The sequence below is a fragment of the Phocoena sinus genome, chromosome 7 (genome assembly GCF_008692025.1).
Source record: "Phocoena sinus isolate mPhoSin1 chromosome 7, mPhoSin1.pri, whole genome shotgun sequence".
NCBI lineage: Eukaryota > Metazoa > Chordata > Mammalia > Artiodactyla > Phocoenidae > Phocoena > Phocoena sinus.
The window spans coordinates 46,306,705-46,331,946 of record NC_045769.1 but is presented as its reverse complement, the minus strand read 5'-3'; the positions used below and the strand labels follow the sequence as shown (position 1 = coordinate 46,331,946).

Genomic DNA, 25,242 nt, shown 5'->3' with positions numbered 1-25,242 from the left:
AGCTTTCTAAATAAAAGAAAGCTATGGATCAACCATTCTTGTTATTCCCAGACAAACTTGTTCTCTGTCTGGTTGTCACTAAATCTGAAGCTTATGCTTTCGTGACTCCTCTTTTTATATGTTAAGAATAACAAAAGGAAAGCAAGCACCAAATCTAGAAGCAAGTGTGTGTTTCTGCAGGGAAATCGCAAAATCAGGAGGCTTTTCACCTCCAGGTCACTGGACTGAAAGCAGAGCTAGCTGACCAGGTTGTGCCTGATAGCAGTTTTATGATACAAGAATGCAAAATAAGGAGATGAACTCACATCACACGATTCAAGTCTCCTTGTTAGATATTAAAAATGCCAAGGACTAGAAAGAGACTGTTTTTCCCTAACATATTTATAAACTTCTCAAACCCACCTTGCTTAAAAGTATTTTCTCATTTTATCTTCTGCCGTTCCCACCAACCAAGATTTTTATAGTCCAACTCCGAACTCTTCTACGCTTAAGTAGATCCAAGAGGCTGAAACAAACACACATACACACAAAAACTCACATGCTGATTAGTCTGACTTTATGTTTAGACTGAAGTCCTCATCAGATCATTACAAATGCCCAGAAATTCAACTGCTTTGTCTCTTCAATTTGCTCTTTTCTTTGAGATGACTATTTTCTGACCCCTCTTCTCCTCTTCTTTTCCCTTCTTTAATCCTTACATCCCTTCATCTTCCTCACTCAGAGGTAAGAACCTGCTTTTTATTTAACTGATAAAATACATGCAATTAGATGAGAAATTCCATATTTTTCTCACCAGTAAACCTACTGAACTACCAAGGATTTTTATATGTTCCAATGACTCAGCCTTCCTTTCTGTTATGAGTGAACCACCTCTCCTTTTATCTAAGGACAGTCACTTCATTTGTGGATTCAACCATATTCCTTTATGAATGCCTGTTCAAGGAATTTGTTCCTGCATTTATCCCTTCTCTTTTCTGTATCATCAATTTTCTCCCATTAAAGATACTTTCCCATCAGCCTAAATACACATGCAGTAGTACCCAATTTATAGCTATTCCTTGAGTTCGTCACCCTTAAGTCCTGCCTTATTTCTTGCTTCCCTTTATAGAAGAATTCCATGAGTTTCTCCACTTGCTTTCTCTACTCCCTCACTTCTCTCATGAACCAACACCGATCAAGCTGTCTTAGCCCCTTCACCCCTGAAACTACAATGCAAAAGTCACTGATAGTCTCCATGTTGTGAAACCGATAGCCATTTCTCAGATTTCCCCTTTGTAGACATGTCAGTATTATTTAATCTTCTCTTAATGAAAATTTCTTCATTTGGATGCCAGAAATGCACAATTTCTTGGTTTTCATTTGACTTCAGGGGCTGTTTCTTAACTATCTCCCAGCTTAATCTTCTTATTCTGCCTAATTTATAAAATCTGGCATGCCTGTGGGCTCAATTATCATTTCTCCATTTGTACACACTTCCGAGCTGACCTCATCATCTATAAACTGGTTACTTCACAAATTATATTTCTACTCCTACCCTGCCTGCCAGTCCCAGACTCCTATATCTAACCATTCACTCAGCTTCTTAGATGTCTAATAGATATCTCAGAACTAACATATCTGAAACAAGTCTTGAATTCCATTTTCCAACCTTTGTTTCCGCAAGTGTCCCTTTCTCAATAAATGTACTATGATTTACTCAGCTAAAAAGGAAAAAGAAAGTTGTCCTTGAATTCCTTTTCTCTTACTTTCCGTATCCATCCATCAATTAGACTGGCTAGCTCTCTCTTTGAAATATAAATAAAAAAATATTGCAAAGGGTCTGAAGACATGACACAGTGGAAAAAGTAACCAGAATTTCAAAAACTTTGTGGCAAAAGTTAAAAGAGAAATCTATAACTCTAATGATTTCCATCTCTTGGTGGAATGAGGATGTTAATGATGCTCAAGAATTAGAAAGAACTAGGATTAAAGTAGAACAAAGAGCACTAGTGTAGGGAGTGGGAAGATGTTCCTGTTCCTCTGAGATAAGAGAGAAGATGAAGAGAATAGGCAGAGATTGATGTCTGGGTATTTGGATCTCAACCTTAAAGTGGGTAATCACCATTGCCCAATTGACTAATAGAGATAGAAAAAAAATGAGGGAGTATGAACGGACTGACATCAATCATCTCAGCCCAGTCTAGATACCTCCATTGTATGGAAGGTAATTTTTTCCAATCTTAAATGAGCTTCGGCATTTTCCTGTACTGAAGGGCAGGGGCGCTGACATCACCCCATAAATGTACCACAAGACTCCATGTACCCTGGGTGACTGAATAAAGAAAAATGGCATGGTAATGCCAGCCTTATACTAAGATTTATATATTGATAGCAGGTGCAAGGTATTGAAATAATCATACTCCTTAGGGCTGTTCAAAGTCACTGTCCTTCCTCTGATTTGTTACCTTTTATGCCCATTTTTTATCCCTTTCGCCCTCTTCAGCATACTCAGTTGTTTCATGTACATATTTTTTTGTTTGTATTTATTCTTTTAAAATTGGTATTGTTTTGTATATAAGCATTGTTTAATTTGGGGATTATCTGGTTCACCATCTTGTTTGTTGTAATCAGCATTGTTTCTAAGATCCACTCATTTTGTTATGCACACATTTAATCATCATTTTCAATTGACCATTCTACAGAGTACTCCTTGATGTACCCCTGCCACGTTTTGCCTGTCTCTTCTACTGGTGATAGACAATCAGAATGCCTCCAGCCCCTTACCACCTCAAACATTAATGAGATTTCTCACAGAAGTCCTTTGTGGACCTGTGAGAATTTCTCTGGGATGAACACTCAGGAACAGAGTTTCTGAGTTATAGGGTATGTGAACATTAAATTTGTTTAAGCACTATAGATTATTCTTCAAATGAGCCACGCTATTTATAAATTGTCCCCATTAGTGCCTGAAGGTTACTATATCCTAGTTTTCTTCAACTCTCCTTGCATGTTAGAATTACCAGGAGGGTTCTTTAAAAATATTCAAGTCAGGAGCCTATATTCTGATTGATATAGACAGAGTGAATTTTTGACATGTAATAGTTTTTAATCGTCCCAGGTGATTCTAATGAGCATGTAAATATGAGAACCATTGTTATAACCTCTCAACATCATCAATACTTGGTATTATACAATTTTCTAACTTTGCCAATCAAATTAATATAAAGTAATATGGTTTAAATTTGAATTTTGGTGATTACTAATAAGTTTGAGCAGCCATTTGTATGCTTCTTAGCTTTTTGGGTTGTTCAACAAATTGGTAGTTCTTATTGTTTGTCCACTATTGTGGGGAGCAGTCACTGACTTTTTAAAATTGATTTTTAGGAAACCCTTTGTATATTTTAGATATTAGTTATTATCAGATTTAGAGAGAACATATCTTTTCTCAGAATTGTCATTTGTTGATTACCTCTCTCATGGTTACCTTTTCTGAAATTAAATCTTTAATTATGATGTAATCAAATTTATTTCTATTTTTGCATTTTTTTTCCAAGAAATTCTTTTCTTGCTCTAGGTCAAAATGATATTCTCTTTGTATTTTCTTATATTTTATAGGCTTTTTTTCTTACTCATAAAGTTATTAACGCATTTGGATCCCAACTTTGTGTAGTGTTAGGGATAAAATGTTTCCCCCCCCCAATATGAGCCAAATTTCTGAATACCATCTGTTAAAGAGCATATCCTTGGATTTATGATGTCCTCTTAATCATATATTAAGAGTCTACCCTTAATCAGAATTAAGATCCTATCTTTCAGGGATATTTATGAACTCTTTATTCCAATCCACTTCTTGGATTTCCTGCCAATGTTATTACTGTTTTTATTACAATAATTTTACAATATATATGTTTTTATATCACTTAGGATTTCTTTTTAAACTTTTTTAAAGGGTAATTTAATTATTTCTAAACATTTGTTATATCATATAAATATTAGAATAAGTTTAGACAGATGCTAAAACATATGGAGGAAATTTTATGTGGACATTTATATGGAAGAATAAATAATTTTAGAATAAGTTTAAAGTAAATTACTCTGTTTTATATGCAATGCATTTTCACAAGTTACTAAATCCAGTTGGAAATTTTGATTATATGTTTGATTATATGTTTTGGATATATAAATTATTTGGGAAATAATTGATATTTTTATAACATTAAGTTATGTTGCTCAGAGCAAGAAATATATCCATTTGTGTAAATTATCTTTGTTTATATACAAGTTTAAATTGTTTTCTCCATAGAAATTGTGAGAATTTTTTATATTAATTTCCAAGATACTTTATAGTTTTATTCCTATAGTGAATAATATTTCATTTTTGATCATGCTAGCTATTATAGGTATAGAGTAATACTATTCATTTTTATAAGTTGATTTTGTATATGGCAATTTTGCTGAACTCTCAGTATTAATTCTAATAGGTATTCTGCAGACTTTAATATTAGTTTTATCTCATCCCTTCCATTCATCACACTCATATCTTTTACCTTCCTGCTATGGCAGGAGCAAGTACCTTTGGTACCATGGTACAAGGTTTATTTTGCTCCCAGGCTTAAAAGTATCTTAATATTCTCCATTAAGTGTGATAAATGGTGAAGATTACCAAGTGAAGAAGATTGTCATCCTTTCTAGTTTGTTAAGGGATACTTTTTTTCTTTTTAATTCTGTAAAAGTTTTTTCAAACTGAAAAAAATTTATTGTGCATTTATTGAGTTAATTACATCTTTTCTGAATCAGCCTGTTAATGTGCTTAATTATATTGGCAAATTTTCTTATATTGAACAATCCTTGCATTCTTGGCATAAACCTCATATTATCATGATTATTATATTTATTTATTTTATTTTATTTATTTATTTATTTTTTTGATGTGTGTGGACCATTTTTAAAGTCTTTATTGAGCTTGTTACAATATTGCTTCTTTTTTATTTTTCGGTTTTTTGACCATGAGGCATGTGTGATCTTAGCTCCTGGACCAGGGATCAAACCTGCTCCCCTTGCATTGGAAGGCAAAGTCTTCACCACTGGACTGCCAGGGAAGTCCCACATGCTTATTTTAAATACACTATCTCACAGTAGCTGTGAAGAGTTGAATTGTGTCCAATCAAAATTCGTATGTTGAAATCCTAACCCCCCATTACCTCAGAATACTAAAAAAGTACGTTTTCAGTGGTAATAACTCTGAGGCATTGTCTGTCTTCAATGTAGTTATTACTCCCTCACATTATATTATATTATAGTTACTCCACATAACATTCATAATTCAAAGTTCTTTTCTTTCAGTATACCTTAAAAATATTGCTTACTTGTCTTTTTTGCGTCCTTTGTTACTGTTATGAAGTTTATTATTAATTTGGTGCTTGTTGCTATTTAGGCAATCTATTTCTGCCTGTATGTATTGTATATTTTGTCTTGCATTTACTATTCTAAATTTTAGAATAGTATAAATATGTAAATAGTATAATATGCTTAAGTAAATAGTATAATATGCTTAAGTCTGAAACTTTCAATTTGACATTTTTCATAATCAATTTTAATTCTGTGAAAATCCACTTCATAATTTTTTTAAACTATATCTTTTTTCTCTCTTTTTATTTTTCTTTCTGGTATTCCCAGGATCTAGATTTTGGCACTTTCATTTCTATCCTCTAACTCTCTCAGTATTTCTTTGATATATCTCTTCACTCTTTTCTGTAGTCCCCTAGGAGAGTTTCTCCATTTAATTTTTGTGCTCAGTAATTCATCTATAAATTTTACCTATTCTGCAACTTAGTCCATTTTTATGGCTTTTTACAATTTCAGGCATTATATTTTCATACTGATATTTTCCATTTGGTTCACTTATTAATGACTTCTTACTCTTTTCTCACTTACAAATATTTCCTCCTTTGTCCTTAGGTAGATACTATCTTCATTTCCTTCTATTCTTAGAATTTTATTTCTATGAAAAGTTTAACCTAGATAAAGAGTATTTGCCTTATTAGAGTAAATTTTTTCTTCATGTTTTTGGTATTGGAACAATCACAGTGTTTGCTGGACTCCAGTCTGAAAATATACATGGCTTTATCAAATTATTCATTAATTTATATTGTTTCAGCAAATATATTATTTCAATAGATATCTTCCTGTTTAACAAAGGAAATAGTTCTTTTGTCAGAAAATGATCATGGCTATTATCATTATAAGCTTGTTTATAATGTTTTCTTTGATGAAAAAGTAAGTGCATTGTCTTTATTTGCATAATTTATCACCATCCTGTACTATATATGTAATAAGGTAAGATTGTAGCTTTGTTAATCGGATTACTAAACAATCTTAGAAATTTTCCTAACAAAATATCTTCAAATTAGTTGTACATTTTCAACAGATTTTGGGAGCTAAGATATATGTTTGTATTACCATAAAATGTATATTGTTTTAGAAAACAATTTGTTAATTCACTTTGTAATTAAACAGATATTTACTCTGGGTATGAACTAGATGCTGCTAGGGATGCAAAAATAACAAAATTTAAAAAACTAAGATTCATTTGCTTTTCTAGGATTGCAAAATGATTTTGCAATTCATTTGATGCTGAAATGAAAGCACCCATGAGTGCAAGAGAATGAGAGGACTAGCTCCATTTGAGTAGATATATTCAAACGAAAGTTTGCAAATTAATTCAATGAAGTAGGTAGGTTGATGTTAGTTGCCAGAACTCCTTGTGAGTATGATTAAATGGAGTGTCAAATAAAAAATAAATCCAGATTTAGATAAGGAGAGACCTTATTTGAAAAGATTACTGCAATAAGGGGAGTGGATGATTGTGGTAGGGAGAATATGCCAAGCATAGGATCAGCAGGCATCTCAAAGGCTAGGCAGAAAAGGGCTTTTCTCTTATAAGGAGGAGTAACCAAGGCTGGAAAGAATGGGATGTGGATGGGAAGGTAGGATGAGTGAGGATGGTACAACTGGGGACAGTAGACCAGAGAATGTTTTACTCCGAGGTCAGCCTCTTCTTAGAAGAGACTATGAAGGAAGGGTTGAGGCTGCTAGGCTGAGAGTGGGTCAGAGGAGCCTGGGGGAAGGAGAGAAGCTTAGCTAAAGTTTGGTCAAATCAAGGTAGCAGGTCTTTTGTCCAGATTGGTCAGTGGCACTAACAGTTCAGCTAATCATTAATGAAGCAAAGAATGGAAATTTGGAGGGTCAAAGTCTGGCCTTGTCCTGGATAAACAGGGGAGTGCCCTAAATCTTATTTAAGTCTTGTAGGGAAGGGTGGTTCTTTGTAGCAAGCCATTTCCAGAACACAGAGGGATGGGGGATTTCCTTAACCTTTGTTATTTTCCAGGGTCGCAGGGCTAGGGTAAAGTTCAACATGGTCAAGATGGTGATGAAGGTAAAGAGATTTCTGAGGAGAAATGTTCTGGCAGCTAGATGGGAAAGACTGGTAGAAAGCCCACAGGAAGGAAACCAGCAGATTTAAGATTACCATAGTCCCACTAAAGTTAAAAATAGGAAGTTTTGATTGTAGTCGCAGAGGCAGAATGCATTATTAACTGTGGTCAAAGCAGTATTGCGTGTAGGCAAGTTTAGTGCCTCTAAGAGTAACAGTAATGCCTCTAACAGTAAGGAAAGTATAATTTTCAAGTGGAGATATTTGGAGGCTCTGTTTTTGAGGATTAGATTTCCTGCCCATCAATTCCCTCCTAACTAAGCCGCTAACATTGTGAGGTGCTCTAGATATCAGGTGAAAAGATGTGAGAAGTTTCTTCCAGGGCTGATTTAAGAACTGGTAAAAGGAATAATTTCCCTCTGTCTGTCTGTCTTAAAACAAAACTGTATAAAGTGATTAAAATGGCAAATCTATGCACATTTATAAATTCCTGATTGTTAGAATTTAATGTAAAGATAAAAACTGCTTACCATACAAAATGTCAAAAAAAAGATCATATTAAAGCAAGACATTTAAATGAAAAAAATCCTTTCAAGTGAAATACCCTAATAAAAGGAAGAAAATTTGAAACTGAAGTAACAATTTTTATATTGTTGCTTTGTCTGTAGAGATCAACTGAATCTTAAAACAATATATATTTTACAAATTCTAGTCTTAAAATCCATTGTCTTGAGTCCTAGACTATAATAGCATTAAATGAGCAGTCAAGCTGTTCTATTCTAGTCTTTCAAAGGAATTCAGACAGTTTTGCCAAAGATAATGTTACCTCAGTAATGGGATCCCACAAGTTCTCACTCACAGTTAGGATATGGATATCAAAGTGTTTGGTGAAATGACGAAAACAGCAGGTCTAAAAAGATAATTCTTTTGTGTACAATCAAAATAAAAAGGAGAGACAGTGTATTGTGAGTTTTAAAAAAAGGGGAGAATGTTGAGTAGGATTTGTACAAAGAACTTCAAAGTCTAACCTTTAAAATGAAGCTAAACCTAGGTTACCTTTAGGTCCACATATAGGAGAGCCATGTGTATTCTTTTGTAAATAATGTTTGTTTCAATATTTTGTCTTTAAAAATATTTCTCTTAGCATAATTTATTTATTGTGATTATTTCATTTTAGAGAAAGGTAACTGACCTCCCATTAAGAACATAAGATAACCCAGGGAGAGAAATAGTTCATCGATCCTTGGTTGAAGTTCTCATGAAAAATCTCGATCTAGTTATTGAAATACACTGCTATAAGCCTGCCAAAGTATAGCTCAGGATTTTATAGACACTTGTGGAAGTATATTGGGATACTCATCATACCCCTGGGATTGCTCAGGTGGTTTGAGATTTCCACTACATCTCCTTCCCTGGAGCTTTCTCTCTTTTGGTTGAAAGGGCGCAACCTTATTCTGTAGGGGGTGAGTGGTGGCGGCACCACCAGGCTGATACTCAGTCCCTGCACGGAGTTCTGTGGTATCCCAGCTTTGCCATAATTATTGTCCGGATACTACTGCACAATGCTTAGCTCTGGAAATGACTTTTGAATATACTTCATTCAAATCCTCTTACAATAGAAAATGTTATTGTTAGAATAAAGTGGTTCAAATTTCATAGCTTTCAGTGTCAGTAAGAATAGGCTGTATGTGCCCATTTTTCTTTTTGATTCATTGTAGCCTTTATTTTGACTTTGCTCTTGGCATTGGAAGAAATTCAGGCCCTTTTTATTTTGTTGCATAGACCTGGTATTTCTGGACCTTATATGTCAAGGTTTTCTCATATATAAGCCATTCTGAAAAGTTGGCCACATTATCAAGAGCTAAAGCTGTCCTTAGACCTTCCTCCCCTCCTAGTCAAGGGTGTTGCACAATCGTCTAGTTGGGAGCCTCAGGGAGGGCCAGTGGATGGCTCCCAGAAGGCAATTAGCAGTGTGGCTAGGAGTCCTCTGCTCTCATCAGCATGCGCCACAGGTGCTCTGCTCTACAACCTGAAACCCTTCCCCCCGCCTCACCTTTAGCCTTTGCCCATTTGGGAAGTGACTGTTCACATACACTCTGAAGCTGCCCCTCTGTACGAAACAGCCATTCCGTGCTTCCTCCTCTCTCTTTCAGGGGTATCTACCTCTTTTATAGGGCTCCTCCCTATCCATGGAGTCCCATACCCATTCTCGCCTACCTGTCAAAGATAAGTTCATTGAAGGCAGGGACCATGTGCTACTTATTTTTACTTTTCCACTCCTATAATGCTTGTCGAATAACGTGGTCTTGAAATGTATCTTTTGGAAGGGCGAAGGATTTTTTTATGAGTGTTAAGAGATACGGGTCAGTATTATAAAAAAATGAAAATAACGATAAGCATTTATATCCCAAGTTAAGGAATTTCAGAACATACTAATGCTGCTATTTCTTAGTAAATTATAAATGTGTAGCCTCTTAAACACGTATCATGTGACTTCTCCTTCTGTGAAATGTCTCAGTTTGTGCACTGGTTAGTTTTCTTGGCTGCACTCAGTAATGATCTACAAAAGCAAAGAGCCCTTTGCAAATTACAGTCCTACAATACAATGAAGAAGAATATTATAAGCTGTCTTACAATTGGGAGTTTTAAGCAGAGAACCTTTACAATAGATACTAATTAGATCCTTAAGAGTGTCAAAAATGAGCTGAGTTCTCCCAGGAGGATTTTGGAAGTTTCCTTTACCATGGCAAGCAATGAAGTTGCAATTGTTAGCAACTCCTTTAGAGTATTTAGCAATGTGGAGGAGTTAATGCAGGATCTAAAATTGTCTGATATCATGTCAGGATTACCTTCCTGGATTATATATTCAAAAAGCACACAAAAGTTTTGAGTAAGAAAATGCATCTTATTTGCATTCACACGAGAAAGAACTTTTTTTTTTAACTTCACCTAATTTACCATCCTGCAAAGAACTAAACCTAATGATTAGTCTTCATTATTTTAACATCATCTCTGATCTCTTAGTGAACAGGATTTTAAGGTGATGTATGACATATTAATGTGAACCATGTTTTAATCAATACTGAGGTTTTTTTTTTCTTTTAACCTTGAAAGAATTCAAGGAAAATTTGATATTAAATGTACTTATAAGGATAAAAATGAAATTCAGAGCCAGCTGCTTTACAGCTTTTAATATTCATACCATATAGAGTTTCTTTAGTCATAACAGTGCGACAGTTTTTTAAAACAAGAGCTTGGGCAGCAGGTTGCAAAGCAGGAAACTGCCATTCATTAAAAAGTCACCCTAAACTTCTTCTAAACTAAATTATAAATATCTGTGGATTTCCTTTGGTAAATAGTTTTCAAACTTGGATATGCTGGATTTATTTTAGAAAAATGATTGTTGGCTTCAAACTTGTTTTAAAATTAGGCCTAAAAAGTTTAAATTTATGGAGTAAATGAATACCAAGTGACCTCATGGTGTTTTGTCAATGGGATTACTGATTTTTACTTAAAATATGGGATTAAAAGAATTCATCTAATGGCATCTGCTATTAATATTTATAATGTATTTAAAAATTTTTATTTGGAGATTTAAAACTCCCAATTGGCTTTAAACTTGGAGTGGTAATATTTCAATACATTATGAATAATTTATGAAGTATGAGTTTTTTCCTTGATCACGTTTAAATATTCCATTTGTATTTTGAATATAGCCAGACTTACTTGCCTCTGGATCCTTAAGAAAGATAAAAGCAAAACTGTATATAGTTTTTTATAAAGAAATTCAAAATGGGCATTAGGAAAAAAAAAATCACTCTTATCTTTCCCCGTATATAATTAGATTATCTGTTTCTTCTTGATCAAGCTTTGATCTTTTGCATACTTTAAAGATGTTGCTCCTCTGTCTTCTAGTTTGCAGGGTTTCAGATGTGAAAACTGCTGGCACCCTAATCTTTGTTCCTCCGTAGTTGTCTTTTTCTCTGGCTGCTTTTAAGATTTTCTCTTTGTTCTTAAATTTGAGCACTGATTATGATGTGTAATGGTGTTGTTTTCTTTTTGTTTCTCATATTTGGGGTTTAAGCTTGTTGAATCTCTGGGTTTATATTTTTCATCATTTGAAAAATTCTCAGCCTTTATTTCTTCAAATATTTTTCTCCCTCCTCTCCTTCAGGGACTATTCAACCACTTGAGGCTTTTCCATAATTCAGTGATCCTCTGTCTCTCCCTCCCTCCCTCCCTCCTTCCTTCCTTCCTTCCTCCTTTCCTCCTTCTCTTCCTTTCTCCCTCCCTCCCTCCCTCTGTTTCTTCCTTCCTGCCTGCCAGCTAGACTTTCCTGTGTTGCATTATAATTTCTATGTCTGTGTCTTCAATTTCACTACTCTTTTCTTCTGCAATGTCTTACCTGCCGTTAATCTCATATAGTATATTTTTTACTTTATACATTTTGGTTTTCATTTCTAGAAGTTCTATTTGGGTGTTTTTTTGTATCTGTTTAATCTATCTCCTAGCTTCTTGAGCATATGGAACATATCTAAATGTCCTTACCTACCACTACCATCATCCAGGTCATTTGTAGATCAGTCTTGATTAATTTTTCTTCCCATTGTGGATTGTATTTTTCTGCTTCTTTGCATGTGATATATATATATATATATATATATATATATATATATGGCCATACACCCCACACACACACACATTTTATTGCATACCAAGTATTGTGAATTTTACCATGTTGGGTGCTAATTAACCTTAAAATCCTTTTGAGCATAGTTTGGGATATAGAGACGTTACTTGGAAATAGTTTGATTCTTTTGGGTCTTGTTTTTAAAGATTTGTCAGGTGAGGCCAAAGCAGCATTTATTCTAGCCTTAATTTTTCCCCACTGATAAGGTGAGACTCTTCTTAGTAATCAAACTGAAGTTCTGTGAATTCAAAATTTTCCTTCCTTGCTGTTGGTTCTTGTGTGAGCTACAGGCACTGTTCTCTCTAAATTTTGTGGGTGGCTCTTTCCTCAGTCTTGGGTCATTATCATTACTCAGTTCAATTGTAAGAAGGATGTTTTGCAGGTATCTTTAGTGCTTTCGGTAGAGTTCTTTCCTCTCTAGTGCTCTTGACTGCAAAATAGGCATCTTCATTTCACCACATTCTCAGCAATATCTCCAAAACTCAGGGAGATTTCTGGGGTTCAACTGAGTTCCACCTCCCTGGACCATAGTCTGGAAACCTTCTCCATGCATTAAGCCAGGGAAGTCATAGGGCTTACCTTATTTGTTTTTCATCTCTCATGGATCACTGTACTTTGTTGCCTGATGTCTAATGTCTTAACAGTCATTGTTTCATACCTCTTGTTTCATTTTTTAGGTGTTTCAGATGGTAAGAGAAATATAGCCTCTGTCTTGACCAGAAGCAAAAGTGTCTAAATAAATCTACATAGCTAAATTTAATATATGGAAAGGTGTCAACATAAATTTCTGAGGAAGGTTTGGATTATTTATTGAATGATAGTGGTTCTTTTTCATTGGGAAATCAGTGTATGTTTTCATACCATATAGCACTGTTAATCTTAAAGAGTTTTATATTTTAAAAACAGGATTATAAAAAGTATAGCACATGCAAATACACACAGAGACACACAATATTCAATAGTCAATCCCGGGGAATGTGAAGTTGAATGAGTGTTGTCATATAACTGATGGCCATGTTTATGTTTAGTTAAAAAAAAAAAAAGAAAACCTAAATAGTAATACTTTATACCTAGTGATTTTTACTCTGGGATGCTATTTTATGGGAAAAATGAATAAAAGCTAATTTTTTTTTTTTTTTTTAAAAGCTAATTTTTATGTAAATTATTCCCTTTGTATATATTTAGCTAAAATTTAGAAATAATAGTTGTTTAATGATAGGGCAATGATGCATCCATGTGTATATAGTCACCAAAACAATCTTTACGAAAAGTTTATCCAAACAGAAAGATTTATATTATATTGTAAATGGAAGTAAAATCGGTTTATATAGAACTTATATTTCTTAACTTATTAATGTGTTAAGTTGATAATGACATATATCTTATTATGTCAACTGTAGAGTGCATTAAAAATGTATTTTTGTTGTTTTTAAATTTATTTATTTATTTAATTTATTTTTGGCTGCGTTGGGTCTTCCTTTCTGCGTTCGTGCTTTCTCTAGTTGCGGAGAGCGGGGGTTACTCTTCATTGTGGTGCGTGGGCTTCTCATTGCACTGGCTTCTCTTGTTGTGGAGCACGGGCTCTAGGCACGCAGGCGTCCGTAGTTGTGGCTCGCGGGCTCTAGAGCGCAGGCTCGGTAGTTGTGGCGCACGGGCTTCATTGCTCCCCGGCATGTGAGAACTTCCCGGACCAGAGCTTGAACCCTTGTCCCCTGCATTGGCAGGCGGATTCTTAATCACTGCACCACCAGGGAAGCCCAAAACATGTATTGTTATACATTAAATAGGTGTAAGTATATTGAATGCCGACTTAGTGCCATGCACTGTACTATATACATGGGCATAGAGAGGGGAAGTAAGATCTGTTTTACAAAGAAGTGTAGAGTGCCATAGGATCAAATAAATAGGCTAAAGAATGGTGTTTGGAAAGTGAAATTACTGTTTTTTAGTTACATTACAAGAATGGCTTATCTGATATTCATTGACATTTATATCTATATGTTTTGTGAGCAGGCAACAATCCTTCTGGTGTTTTAGAGTCATAGAATTGTACTGTTATTTTATACTCTTCTTATTTGGCCTACTGAACTTTATACAATTATTCTAAGGTTTATTACTTTCTGTCTATATGTCCCCAAAGAGTTTATATTATATTGTTCTTAATTTAAAAAGCACAGTATTATTTAATTTCATGGATTTTAAAATTATATAGTATTAAATGCCTTTATATTTTATGGTCTGCTATTGTTGAAAATGTCTACCTAAAAGTGATGAGATTTGGGTAGTGAAAAGGCATACTGAATTTGATCTGCTGATTAATAGACATCATGGTATTGGTCTCTTTATTCTTCCAGAGAAATTGAATCTTACATTTGGATACATTATACTCCTTTTCTGCTAGTTTTTGATCTTCACTTATTCCTTGAGGATATGATCAATTAATAATCATGTCTGTTATGTTCTAGGTGAAGAGTAACTATTGGGAGAATACAGAATATATTTTGTCCTTATTGTATTTCTTTGCATCTTGCAGAGTGCCTGGAACTGGAGATCAATAAATTATTTCTGAGTGAATGAATAAATTTTAATTTAATTCATTTTAATTGTTACATATATATATATATATAAAATAATAATATCTTTCATACCATAGAAAATAAACCATGTTATATTGTAAAAAAATATATATATATATACATGGAATAATTATCTTGGCATTCTAATTCTTAAAATGTATTCTCTACCTATCTTGTATTAATAGCATATATCATGAGAAGATGAGTAAAGTATGGGGTGAATAACAGATTGATATTATTGTGTCATTATCTAAGTCTACTAAACAGTACCTACTAATATTTTATAATTCAATTAACTATTTTAATTTTTCTTGGGAGTAGAAGTGCAAGGACAGAGATAGCAGTAATTTCACTGCAATAACAACTTTATGATAAAGATTAATTTCTCTGCTGTGCTTCAATTGCTATGTAGATTTATGGAGAGTGTACGGACTGAATGTTTGTGTCCCCTGCAAATCCATATGTTGAAGCCCTCTCCCCCAGAGTGCTAGTATTTGGCGATAGAGCCTTTAGGAGCTAATTAGGTTTAGATGAGGTCACAAAGGTGGGGCCCCAGTGATGGGATTAGTGTCCTCATGAGAACAAGAAGAGAAAAAAGTGCCCTCTCTCTTTCTGTCATGTGAGGAGACAGCCAGAAGGTGGCTGTTTACAAGCCAGGAAGAAGGTCCTCATTAGAACCCTACCATGCTGGCACCCTAAAGTATGACTCTCAAACTTCCAGCCTCTAGAACTGTGAGGAATAAATTTCTGTTGTTTAAGCCACCCAGTTGATGGGATCTTGTTATGGCAGTCTGAGCAGACCAAAATAAAAATTGTTACTGAGAAGTAGGGTGCTGCTGTAACGAACACCTAAAAATGTAGAAACAGGTTTGGAATTGGGTAATGGGGGGAAGCTAGAAGAGTTTTGAAGTGCATGCTAGAAGAAACCAAGAGTATTTTGAAGGGATTACTAAAGACGATTCTGGTGAGAGGAGAGCTGGAGAGGAAGTTTCCATCTTCTTAGAGAATACATAGATAATCATGAACAGAATGTTGGTAGAAATCTGAATGGTAAAGGCCATTCTGTTAAGGTCTCGGAAAAGTGGAACATGTATTTTGAACAATGGTGAAAATGTGATCGTTGTAATAAAGTGGCAAAAAACTTGGCCAAATTGTATTTGTGTTCTAGTGTTTTGTGGAGGGTAAAACTTGCAATCTATAAAATTGGATATTTAGCTGAGGGGATTTCTAAGCAAAATGTTGAAGGAGGGGCTTGGTTCCTTCTAATTGATTACAGTAAAATGTGAGAAGGAAATGAATTTGTTAAGCAAAAAGTAATCAGTACTTAAAAGATTTGGAAAATTCTCAGCCAATCCATATAGCAGAGAACACCAAAGTTATGGCCAAATAGCCCTTTGATGAGATTAGTATCTATGTGAATTGCAGACCTAATCAGCTACTCTAGCAAAACATTGCCAGTTTCAACTGAAGAAGATGGAGATGGGATGAAATGAAGAACAGCTTTTGGATTTCTTAGATCCCACAGGACAGGACCAACAGCTATTTGGCTGTGAATGTGCACTATTCTTCAAGACTAGGAATGAATGATCCTGAATGGGACTCGGAGATCATCAAGGCTCCCTCCTTGGCTTCAGGGGTGGGGAATGGGAGGTAGCCATTGCCTTGGTTTCAACAGATAGGCAGCAGCTGTCTGGAGCATCATGGGACACAGGGCTGCCAAGCATAGCCTGATTGGGGGTGGGGGGCATGACCCCCATTTATATCAGAAGACTTCTGTTTATCCACCACTGCTGTTAATGATAACCCAAAACATTACCACACTTCTTGCCAACAAGCTCAGGGAAAAGTTAACCTTCTTTATTCTTAATTTGAAGGTAACTATAATTAGTGAAAGATGTATAATAGGATAAAAGACAAAAGTTAAGGAACTTTGGAGGAATTTCATTTGATATATTGTTCTTATCTGCTGTGCCACTCATAATATTGAGTATTACGTTTATTCTTACCCATTGTCCTTCAGGATATTTTGAAATATTGTTTTTAAACATCTAGAAAGTTTAAAAAGACTTTGTGATTAAAATAATTTACATAAAAGAGGTTGATCAACATTCCTTTATTTATGCTTTACTATTTTCTTAATTTTATAGGATATAAAGTGTGATTGAACTGAACATCTATTTGGTTGATCCTCATCATGAACCGTGCTTTTAGCAGGAAGAAAGGTAAGTGTGTCCACTAAAGACCTGGCAGTCATTTCAATATTACTGTTCAAATCAAGCAGAGATGTTAAGAAATCACTTTTTCTGATTATCAAACCATGTGACTCTAGAATGAAGTTAGAGTTGCAAAAAATAAAGTGATCTGACTTAGGAAGTTAGTCCTAACTTCACTTTTCATAGCCATAGTACTAAATTCCCTGAGCTTACATGGGCTATAGTGTTTTAAATTCACTCGTGTGTGTGTGTGTGTGTGTGTGTGTGTGTGTGTGTGTGTGTGCATGCACTTCACTTTTTAATTGAATAATGAATAAGGATTCATGATAGGTGAATTGATAGCAAGAGGCCAAATGAATTTGTTATTAATTTTAAAGTAGGAATTTAAAATAAGTATAAATATGTCGTAATTATCAGTACAGAAATGTTTTTAAGGGGCAGGAAAACATGGCATTTGGCAAAATATTTCTTGATAAACTCATAGGAAAGATAGAAAAATTTGATAGTTTTATATAGTTCAGTAAAGTTAAAATAATGTATCCTTGCCATTCTAGAAGGAGTTCTCTAGTGATGGGCACAGGGCTCTCTCCTGTTCAACATGCTGTCAATGACCTGGGAGAGAATACTTAAATGATGCCACTCAAGTTCTTAGGTGATTGAAAGTAGGAAGAGATAACTGATGTGGTAGGATTACAGGCATATGGGGGGGAATGACTAGTTAGGTCATATTCCACACTGTAAACTTAATAAGATATTGTAAATTGCCAAACATGGGTCCAGAACCTCTAACACTTCTATACTTATTTATATATTGTTATTATTTGGAAGATGCACTTTAATTGCTGTGTGGGTAAAACCTGGTTGAAGAATAAAGTCATCAGTGTGGTTATCAAAGGTTCCAGTTCATTTTCTAATGGCTGAATAATGAACAGTCTTGAACCAGGAAATAGATTAATTGTTCTACTCCATGCCCTTAGTCACAGTGTGTTCTTGCTTTTAAGGATGAATTGGCGCACTGTAACATGCCTGGTTGAGAAAGGCTGAGATGACTTCAGGACTTTCAACCATGCAACAGGAAGCATGGCTGAGAACCCTTGGTGTGGTCTTGCAATTTTTGAAGACCTATGAATGTTTGAATGCTGTCATTTGTTCATGGAACTAACTTTAATAAAGGACAAATGGGTGTAAATTATAAGGTCATTGATTAAATGCAGGAAAAAAATTCCAACAAAGTTGTGCCAAAGTATAACGGAATTATTCAAAGTATTACCTTTATTTTTTACTGAAATGAGAGGTGTTCAAACATTTGGATGTGGTACAGAGGATTAATGTATTCAATAGGGATTTAGGTAATGTGAAGAACTTTCAGGCACTTTTCAACCATGGGAAACTATGAATTTATTATTTTACTTATTTTTCAGAATAAGAGGAAGACAAAATGACATTTATTGTGGTTTGTAGCTTGCTTCTGATTTAAAACATATACCAAAAATAAAATCATGCTTCTTTTTTTTCCCTTTACTAGTAAAAAATCTAGAAATATTTCTCTGATATATAGAAGTATTTTTACTAAGACAATAAAAACCTTGCATCACAACTCATCACTTAAACACACTATCTTGTTTTTTAAAGACAATTCAATATCTTCGCTTCTTTTTATTTGCTTAGAATTCCCTTTCCCATGGTTTTAAAATTGAAACTTCACATTTCTAATTTACTCTTTATTTGAAAGGGATTTGGAGTGGTTTTTCACTGAGAAATCCCAAGTGTTGGATAGTAAGATGAGTAACTGGCGATTGTATATTTGTCTCACTTGAAGACAGTGGGAGTACAACCATGAGGAAAATCAGAGTGATCTAGAGAATCAAGAAGCAGAAACTTGTTATTTCCTGCTTTGCTGCATTCTCTTTAAATTTCTTTTGACTTCTCTTATTTTTCAAGTCTAGTGATTACATATCAGAAAATTTTTGATCAGTATTTCACTCCAGTTCATTTAGAACCTGATGCCGGGAAGTTCTACCTTAAGTTCACCAGTCACATCACACTCTCTCATTTATTACAGTTGTAAAAAGAAAACTTCTTGGAGCCTGTGCTCCTAGTTTCAACCAGTAGCACTATTTGTTGAATTTTAATTTGAGACGTAAAACTGGAATTTTATCAGAGAATTCATATACTTGACCATCAGGAACTGTAATTGTAGCCCTAGAGAATATATAATTCAAGTCATCTTTCCAATAACTAGCATCAACATACACTGTACTGTACTCTAAACAAAACAAGATAGTCTTTTATCTTTAAAAACTTATCTCTTATTTCATAGATATCCAATTTACTTGGTTATTATATGCAACCTTACTGAATCAGAAACCCAAGGAAAAGAGATTATCTTAAACCTAAACATAATTGGGTTTTTTTTCTCTTTTTATTAAATCTCCCAATTAGTAATTTGGTATTCTTTGATTGAATTGTCCAGGCACTTCACTGATTTTCTTTGCAAATGCTTTAATGGTTATTAGAGTTGCTCATAGGGTCTGAAAAAAATTGAATGTACTAGAATTGCATCATTTTGGACTATTTTGAAAAGCTCTGTAAAAATTATCTAACCCCAAAAAAAAAAAAAAAAAAAAAATTATCTAACCCCAGATTCATAGATTAAATTTTAATTAATGTTTTATAGCTTCTTTCTTTCCCTATGTTAGCTTTCTTTTTGAACTTTTAAAATCTTATATTCTATTTATAATGTCAAAAATTAATCGTTTAGTTAAAAAAGCATAAACGTGATTATTCAACTAATTACACTTTATGTTCTTTAACTTATCAGTTGATATAGCGATGAGTAGAAATAATCATAGTGCAAAGCAGTTAAATTTCAATAGTTTTTAAATATTTTCCTTTTCATGAAAATTTTATTCAAATACATCCATTCATCCATCAATATTTAGTTTTAAATTAATATGTTCAAAGTAGGTTTTTTCACTATTTTAAGCTCTGGTGATACAAGAATAATGAAGTTTACTGCATCTTTCTAGATGAACTCTTAATCTAAATACATTTGAGTACCTAGATTTATTGACCCAGTAGTCAGAGTGGTTTGACAGCTGTCAAATATTTTTGAAATGTTGGCCTTTCCTTTTATGTGAATGTTCACTATTAAGTCAGTGATTATAGTTTAATATCAAGAAAGGGAACACATTCTAGAGTGTCTGTGTTCCTGTTTCGTCACCAATTCTATGTATCCAGCATCTTTTGTGGGTCCATATAGTGACCAAAGACCATCATCTGTACCCTTTCTTCAAGGTCAGCCACATCTATATGAGTTAACATATAGTTTTGTCCTGTCAGTTTTTTCTTTTGCCAAAGTATAAATTAGAATGACATTAAGGACTCATTTTGGAAATCTTTCAGGTTTAATAAGTGTATTACCCATACTAGAGGTATGTAATGAACAACCATTAAATCGTCAGCACTTGGTGTGTGGATGTAGATTTTTTGTAATTGTAGTAACTGCAGCTTATCCGCTGGTAATTTAGTATTGTGATTATTTTAGTCTTTCACCAGTAACAGCTAGATATACCTAACCTCTTTCTAGGTTACTGCAATACGAGACTATAACAAAGGTAGTGTCATGAGTTTTCAAATAATAGTGTTTTAGGGGAGAAAGCAGTTATCCCTCTGCTTCAGGATTGGAATGAATCATCGGATTCAAACCTTAGTTAGACTTTGCATCCTCCTGAGCTATGCTCTGTGTCTTGGAAAAGGAGACATGAGAAGGATTGAGTTAAGGGGTAAAAAAAAAGGAACTAGATATCTTTCTAGGTTTTCTGAAGGCAGATCTTTGGTGTTTTTATTATCTTGGCATACAGTATTGTGATAAATTTATTTTAATATACAAGAGCAAGACTATTCCACATCTAAGTACAAATTATTCTTGAATTAACCATATCACTATCCAGTAGCAATCATAAAGAGAAAACTATAGTTAAAATGAAAATCCATACAAGAAATAAGAGTTATACTTTATTGTCACTGTCAGTATGTCAATACCGCTTTTTGAAGCCTAGGATGTATTGCTTCTCAAAATATTTCACCCAAGTACGGCTGTCACATATCCACTTCAGTAATCAGAAATAGCCCTAAAATTCATCAGGGGCACAGGATTTTATTGATCCCTCATGTTTTGTCTTAGAAATCCTTGTGAATATTGCATTGAACCCCATAAACATATTTAATATATACTGCATTATCCTTTGAATGGTTTAAAATAATTAAAATTCCAGGAATATATGCCGTTTTCTCTATGTCTTCACATTCCTCCAGTTTAAGAACATATTAATTAAACCGAACTAGTTTCTGTTAACATCATTTTTAAATGTTCTGAATTGAATGTTGAAAATGCTTTGTTAGTAATCTGATATTTTCTTTTAGTGCGTACTTATTTAATATTTTTCATGGTAAAATATATGTCTGATTTTATTCTATTTATAATAGTGATTCTAAATTTTAAAATTCTCATTAGGAGTAAAATATTCACAAAATTCCACTTAAGACATAACATATTTGAAGATTGAGAAGTTTTACTACAGACAAATGCAGTTTGTAAAAAATCAGCAAATTAGATTTGTGTAAACATTAGCATGTTTTGCTTTTTTCCTGCTTATATGTTCCACAAAATATTTTTGGAAGATATGTGGAATATATAAATCAAATTCAAAAATTGAATGAAAATTTTATTTTCTATTTCTGTCAATAATATACAATACAAATTACTTTCGATATCTTCTATTTTTTTTTCAACATCTTCACTGGAGTATAATTGCTTTACAATCTTTTAGTTACTTTTATTTCTGTTATTCTATTACACTAATTTAAATAGTGTAATAATTTCAAATTACTGCATTTAAGATTATTTATATCCAAAACTCCTGATAGTGGACCCTCAATCAATGTTTCTCTAAATTGAGGCTAAAAAATTATCCTAATATTATATTAATTTTTAAATGAATTTAGTAGATTGATTCATTTCAGCTTTATATAAATGCAGTTGTTAGTTTAATGTTAGAATTTCCTGTTACTAAATAGTTAATTCTTGATACTAAGGAGTAGTAACAGTCATGAGAAAAGAGCAGATTACTATTTATTGAAAAGGGAATTAAGAAAAATAACCTGTTATTCATGAGAGTATCACATGAAATAAGAAAAATAACACATAATTATTCACATAATTGATATAATTACTCATAGCCCAACTGATGTTCTTTTAATATTGTTTAAAAACTCAAAATTGTTTTATTATTAGAAAGCTTTTAAAAGGAAAAGACTTTTATATTAAGGAAAGAATCCTATAATTACTTTGTGGTTACATTGTTCATATATCTGACTAGTTATTATTTCTCATTTTAGCAAAACTATCTCCAAATTCGAAGTGCTCCCATCCATATCAGACTCCTTTCAAATGCATGAATATGACACCCTTAGAACCTGTGATTTAATTTAACACTGTGTATTCTTCATTGCAGACAAAACATGGATGCATACGCCAGAGGCTTTATCAAAACATTACATTCCCTATAATGCAAAGGTAATATAGTTCATATGATATTACTGAATTTTATTTTGCTATAGTATTATTGCTATTATGTTATTTTTTTATTTAACATCTTTATTGGAGTATAATTGCTTTAGAATGTTGTGTTAGTTTCTGCTGTATAACAAAGTGAACCAGCTATATGTATACATATATCCCCATATCCCCTCCCTCTTGCATCTCCCTCCCACCCTCCCTATCCCACCCCTCTAGGTGGTCACAAAGCACCCAGCTGATCTCCCTCTGCATTACAGCTGCTTCCCACTAGCTATCTATTTTACATTTGGTAGTGTATATATGTCAATCCGACTCTCTCAATTCGTCCCATCTTACCCATCCCCTTCCCCATGTCCACAAGTCGATTCTGTGTGTCTGCATCTTTATTCCTGTCCTGTCCCTAGGTTCATGAGAACCTTTTTTTTTTTTTCAGATTCCATGTATATGTGTTAGCATATGGTGTTTTTCTCTTTATGACTTACTTCATTCTGTATGACAGACTCTAAGTCCATCCATCTCACTATAAATAACTCAATTGCATTTCATTTTATGGTTGAGTAATATTCCATTGTATAAAAGTGCCACATCTTCTTTATCCATTCATCTGCTGATGGACAATTAGGTTGGTTCCATGTTCTGGCTGTTGTAAATACTGCTGCAATAAACACTGTGGTACATGACCCTTTTTGAATTATGGTTTTCTCGGGTATATACCCATTAGTGGGATTGCTGGGTCATATGGTAGTTTTATTTTTAGTTTCTCAAGGAACCTCCATACTGTTCTCCATGGTGGCTGTATCAATGTACAATCCCACCAACAGTGCAAGAGGGTTCTCTTTTCTCCACACCCTCTCCAGCATTTATTGTTTGTAGCGTTTTTGATGGAGGCGTGTGAGGTGTGAGGTGATACCTCATAGTTTTGATTTGCATTTCTCTAATGATTAGTGACGTTGAGCATTCTTTCATGTGTTTGTTGGCAATCTGTATATCTTCTTTGGAGAAATGTCTATTTAGGTCTTTTGCCCATTTTTGGATTGGGTCATTTGTTTTTTTGATATTGAGCTGCATGAGCTGCTTGTATATTTTGGAGATTAATCCTTTGTCAGTTGCTTCATTTGCAAATATTTTCTCCCATTCTGAGGGCTTTCTTTTGGTCTTGTTTATGGTTTCCTTTGCTGTGCAAAAGCTTTTAAGTGTCATTAGGTCCCATTTATTTCTTTTTGTTTTTATTTCCGTTTCTCTGGGAGGTGGGTCAAAAAGGACCTTGCTGTGATTTATGTCATAAAGTGTTCTTCCTATGTTTTCCTCTAAGAGTTTTATAGTGTCTGGCCTTACATTTAGGTCTTTAATCCATTTTGAGTTTATTTTTGTGTATGGTGTTAAGAAGTATGCTAATTTCATCCCTTACATGTAGCTGTCCAGTTTTCGCAGCACCACTTATTGAAGAGGCTGTCTTTTCTCCATTATATATTCTTGCCCCCTTTATCAAAGATAATGTGACCATATGTGCGTGGGTTTATCTCTGGGCTTTCTATCCTGTTCTATTGGTCTATATTTCTCTTTTTGTGCCAGTACCATACTGTCTTGATTACTGTAGCTTTGTAGTATAGTCTGAAGTCAGGGAGCCTGATTCCGCCAGCTCTTCCTTTCTTTATCAAGATTGCTTTGGCTATTCTGGGCCTTTTGTATTTCCATACAAATTGTGAAATTTTTTGTTGTCATTCTGTGAAAAATGCCATTGGTAGTTTGATAGGGATTGCATTGAATCTGTAGATTGCTTTGGGTAGTATAGTCATTTTCACAATGTTGATTCTTCCAATCCAAGAACATGGTACATCTCTCCATCTGTTTGTATCATCTTTAATTCTTTAATCAGTGTCTTATAGTTTTCTGAGTACAGGTCTTTTACCTCCTTAGGTAGGTTTATTCCTGGATATTTTATTATTTTTGTTGCACTGGTAAATGGGAGTGTTTTCTTAATTTCTCTTTCAGATTTTTCATCATTAGTGTATTGGAATGCAAGAGATTTCTGTGCATTAATTTTGTATCCTGCTTCTTTGCCAAATTCACTGATTAGCTCTAATAGTTTTCTGGTAGCAGCTTTAGGATTCTCTAAGTATAGTATCATGTCATCTGCAAACAGTGACAGTTTTACTTCTTTTCAGATTTTTAAATTTCTTTTTCTTCGCTGATTGCTGTGTCTAAAACTTCCAAAACTATGTTGAAGAATAGTGGTGAGAGTGGGCAATCTTGTCTTGTTCCTGATCTTAGAGGAAATGGTTTCAGTTTTTCACCATTCAGAACAATGTTGTCTGTGGGTTTGTCATATATGGCCTTTATTATATTGAGGTAAGTTCCCTCTATGCCTACTTTCTGGAGAGTTTTTATCATAAATGGGTGTTGAATTTTGTCGAAAGCTTTTTCTGCATCTATTGAGATGATCATATGGTTTTTATCCTTCAATTTGTTAATATGGTGTATCACATAAATTGATTTGCATATATTGAAGAATCCTTGCATTCCTGGGATAAACCTCACTTAATCATGGTGTATGATCCTTTTAATGTGCTGTTGGATTTTGTTTGCTAGTATTTTGTTGAGGACTTCTGCATCTATGTTCATCAGTGATATTGGCCTGTAGTTTTCTTTTCTTGTAACATCTTTGTCTGGTTTTGTCATCAGGGTGATGGTTGCCTCGTAGAATGAGTTTGGGAGTGTTCCTCCCTCTGCTATATTTTGGAAGAATTTGAGAAGGATAGGTGTTAGCTCTT

The 25,242-nt window shown here is 33.9% G+C and overlaps 1 protein-coding gene across 6 annotated transcripts in view; it reads left to right on the top strand.

Annotated features, from left to right (window-relative positions):
* The window catches only part of GULP1 (GULP PTB domain containing engulfment adaptor 1), a 272,148-nt gene that overhangs the window by 148,488 nt on the left and 98,418 nt on the right, over nucleotides 1–25,242 (top strand). For all 6 annotated transcript variants that reach the window (XM_032637493.1, XM_032637496.1, XM_032637492.1 and 3 more), the window contains exons 3-4: nucleotides 16,825–16,899; nucleotides 22,407–22,468. In XM_032637493.1, coding sequence (XP_032493384.1) covers nucleotides 16,872–16,899; nucleotides 22,407–22,468 — 90 coding nt within the window. In that variant the 5' untranslated portion in view covers nucleotides 16,825–16,871. The remainder of the gene's footprint in view (nucleotides 1–16,824; nucleotides 16,900–22,406; nucleotides 22,469–25,242) is intronic.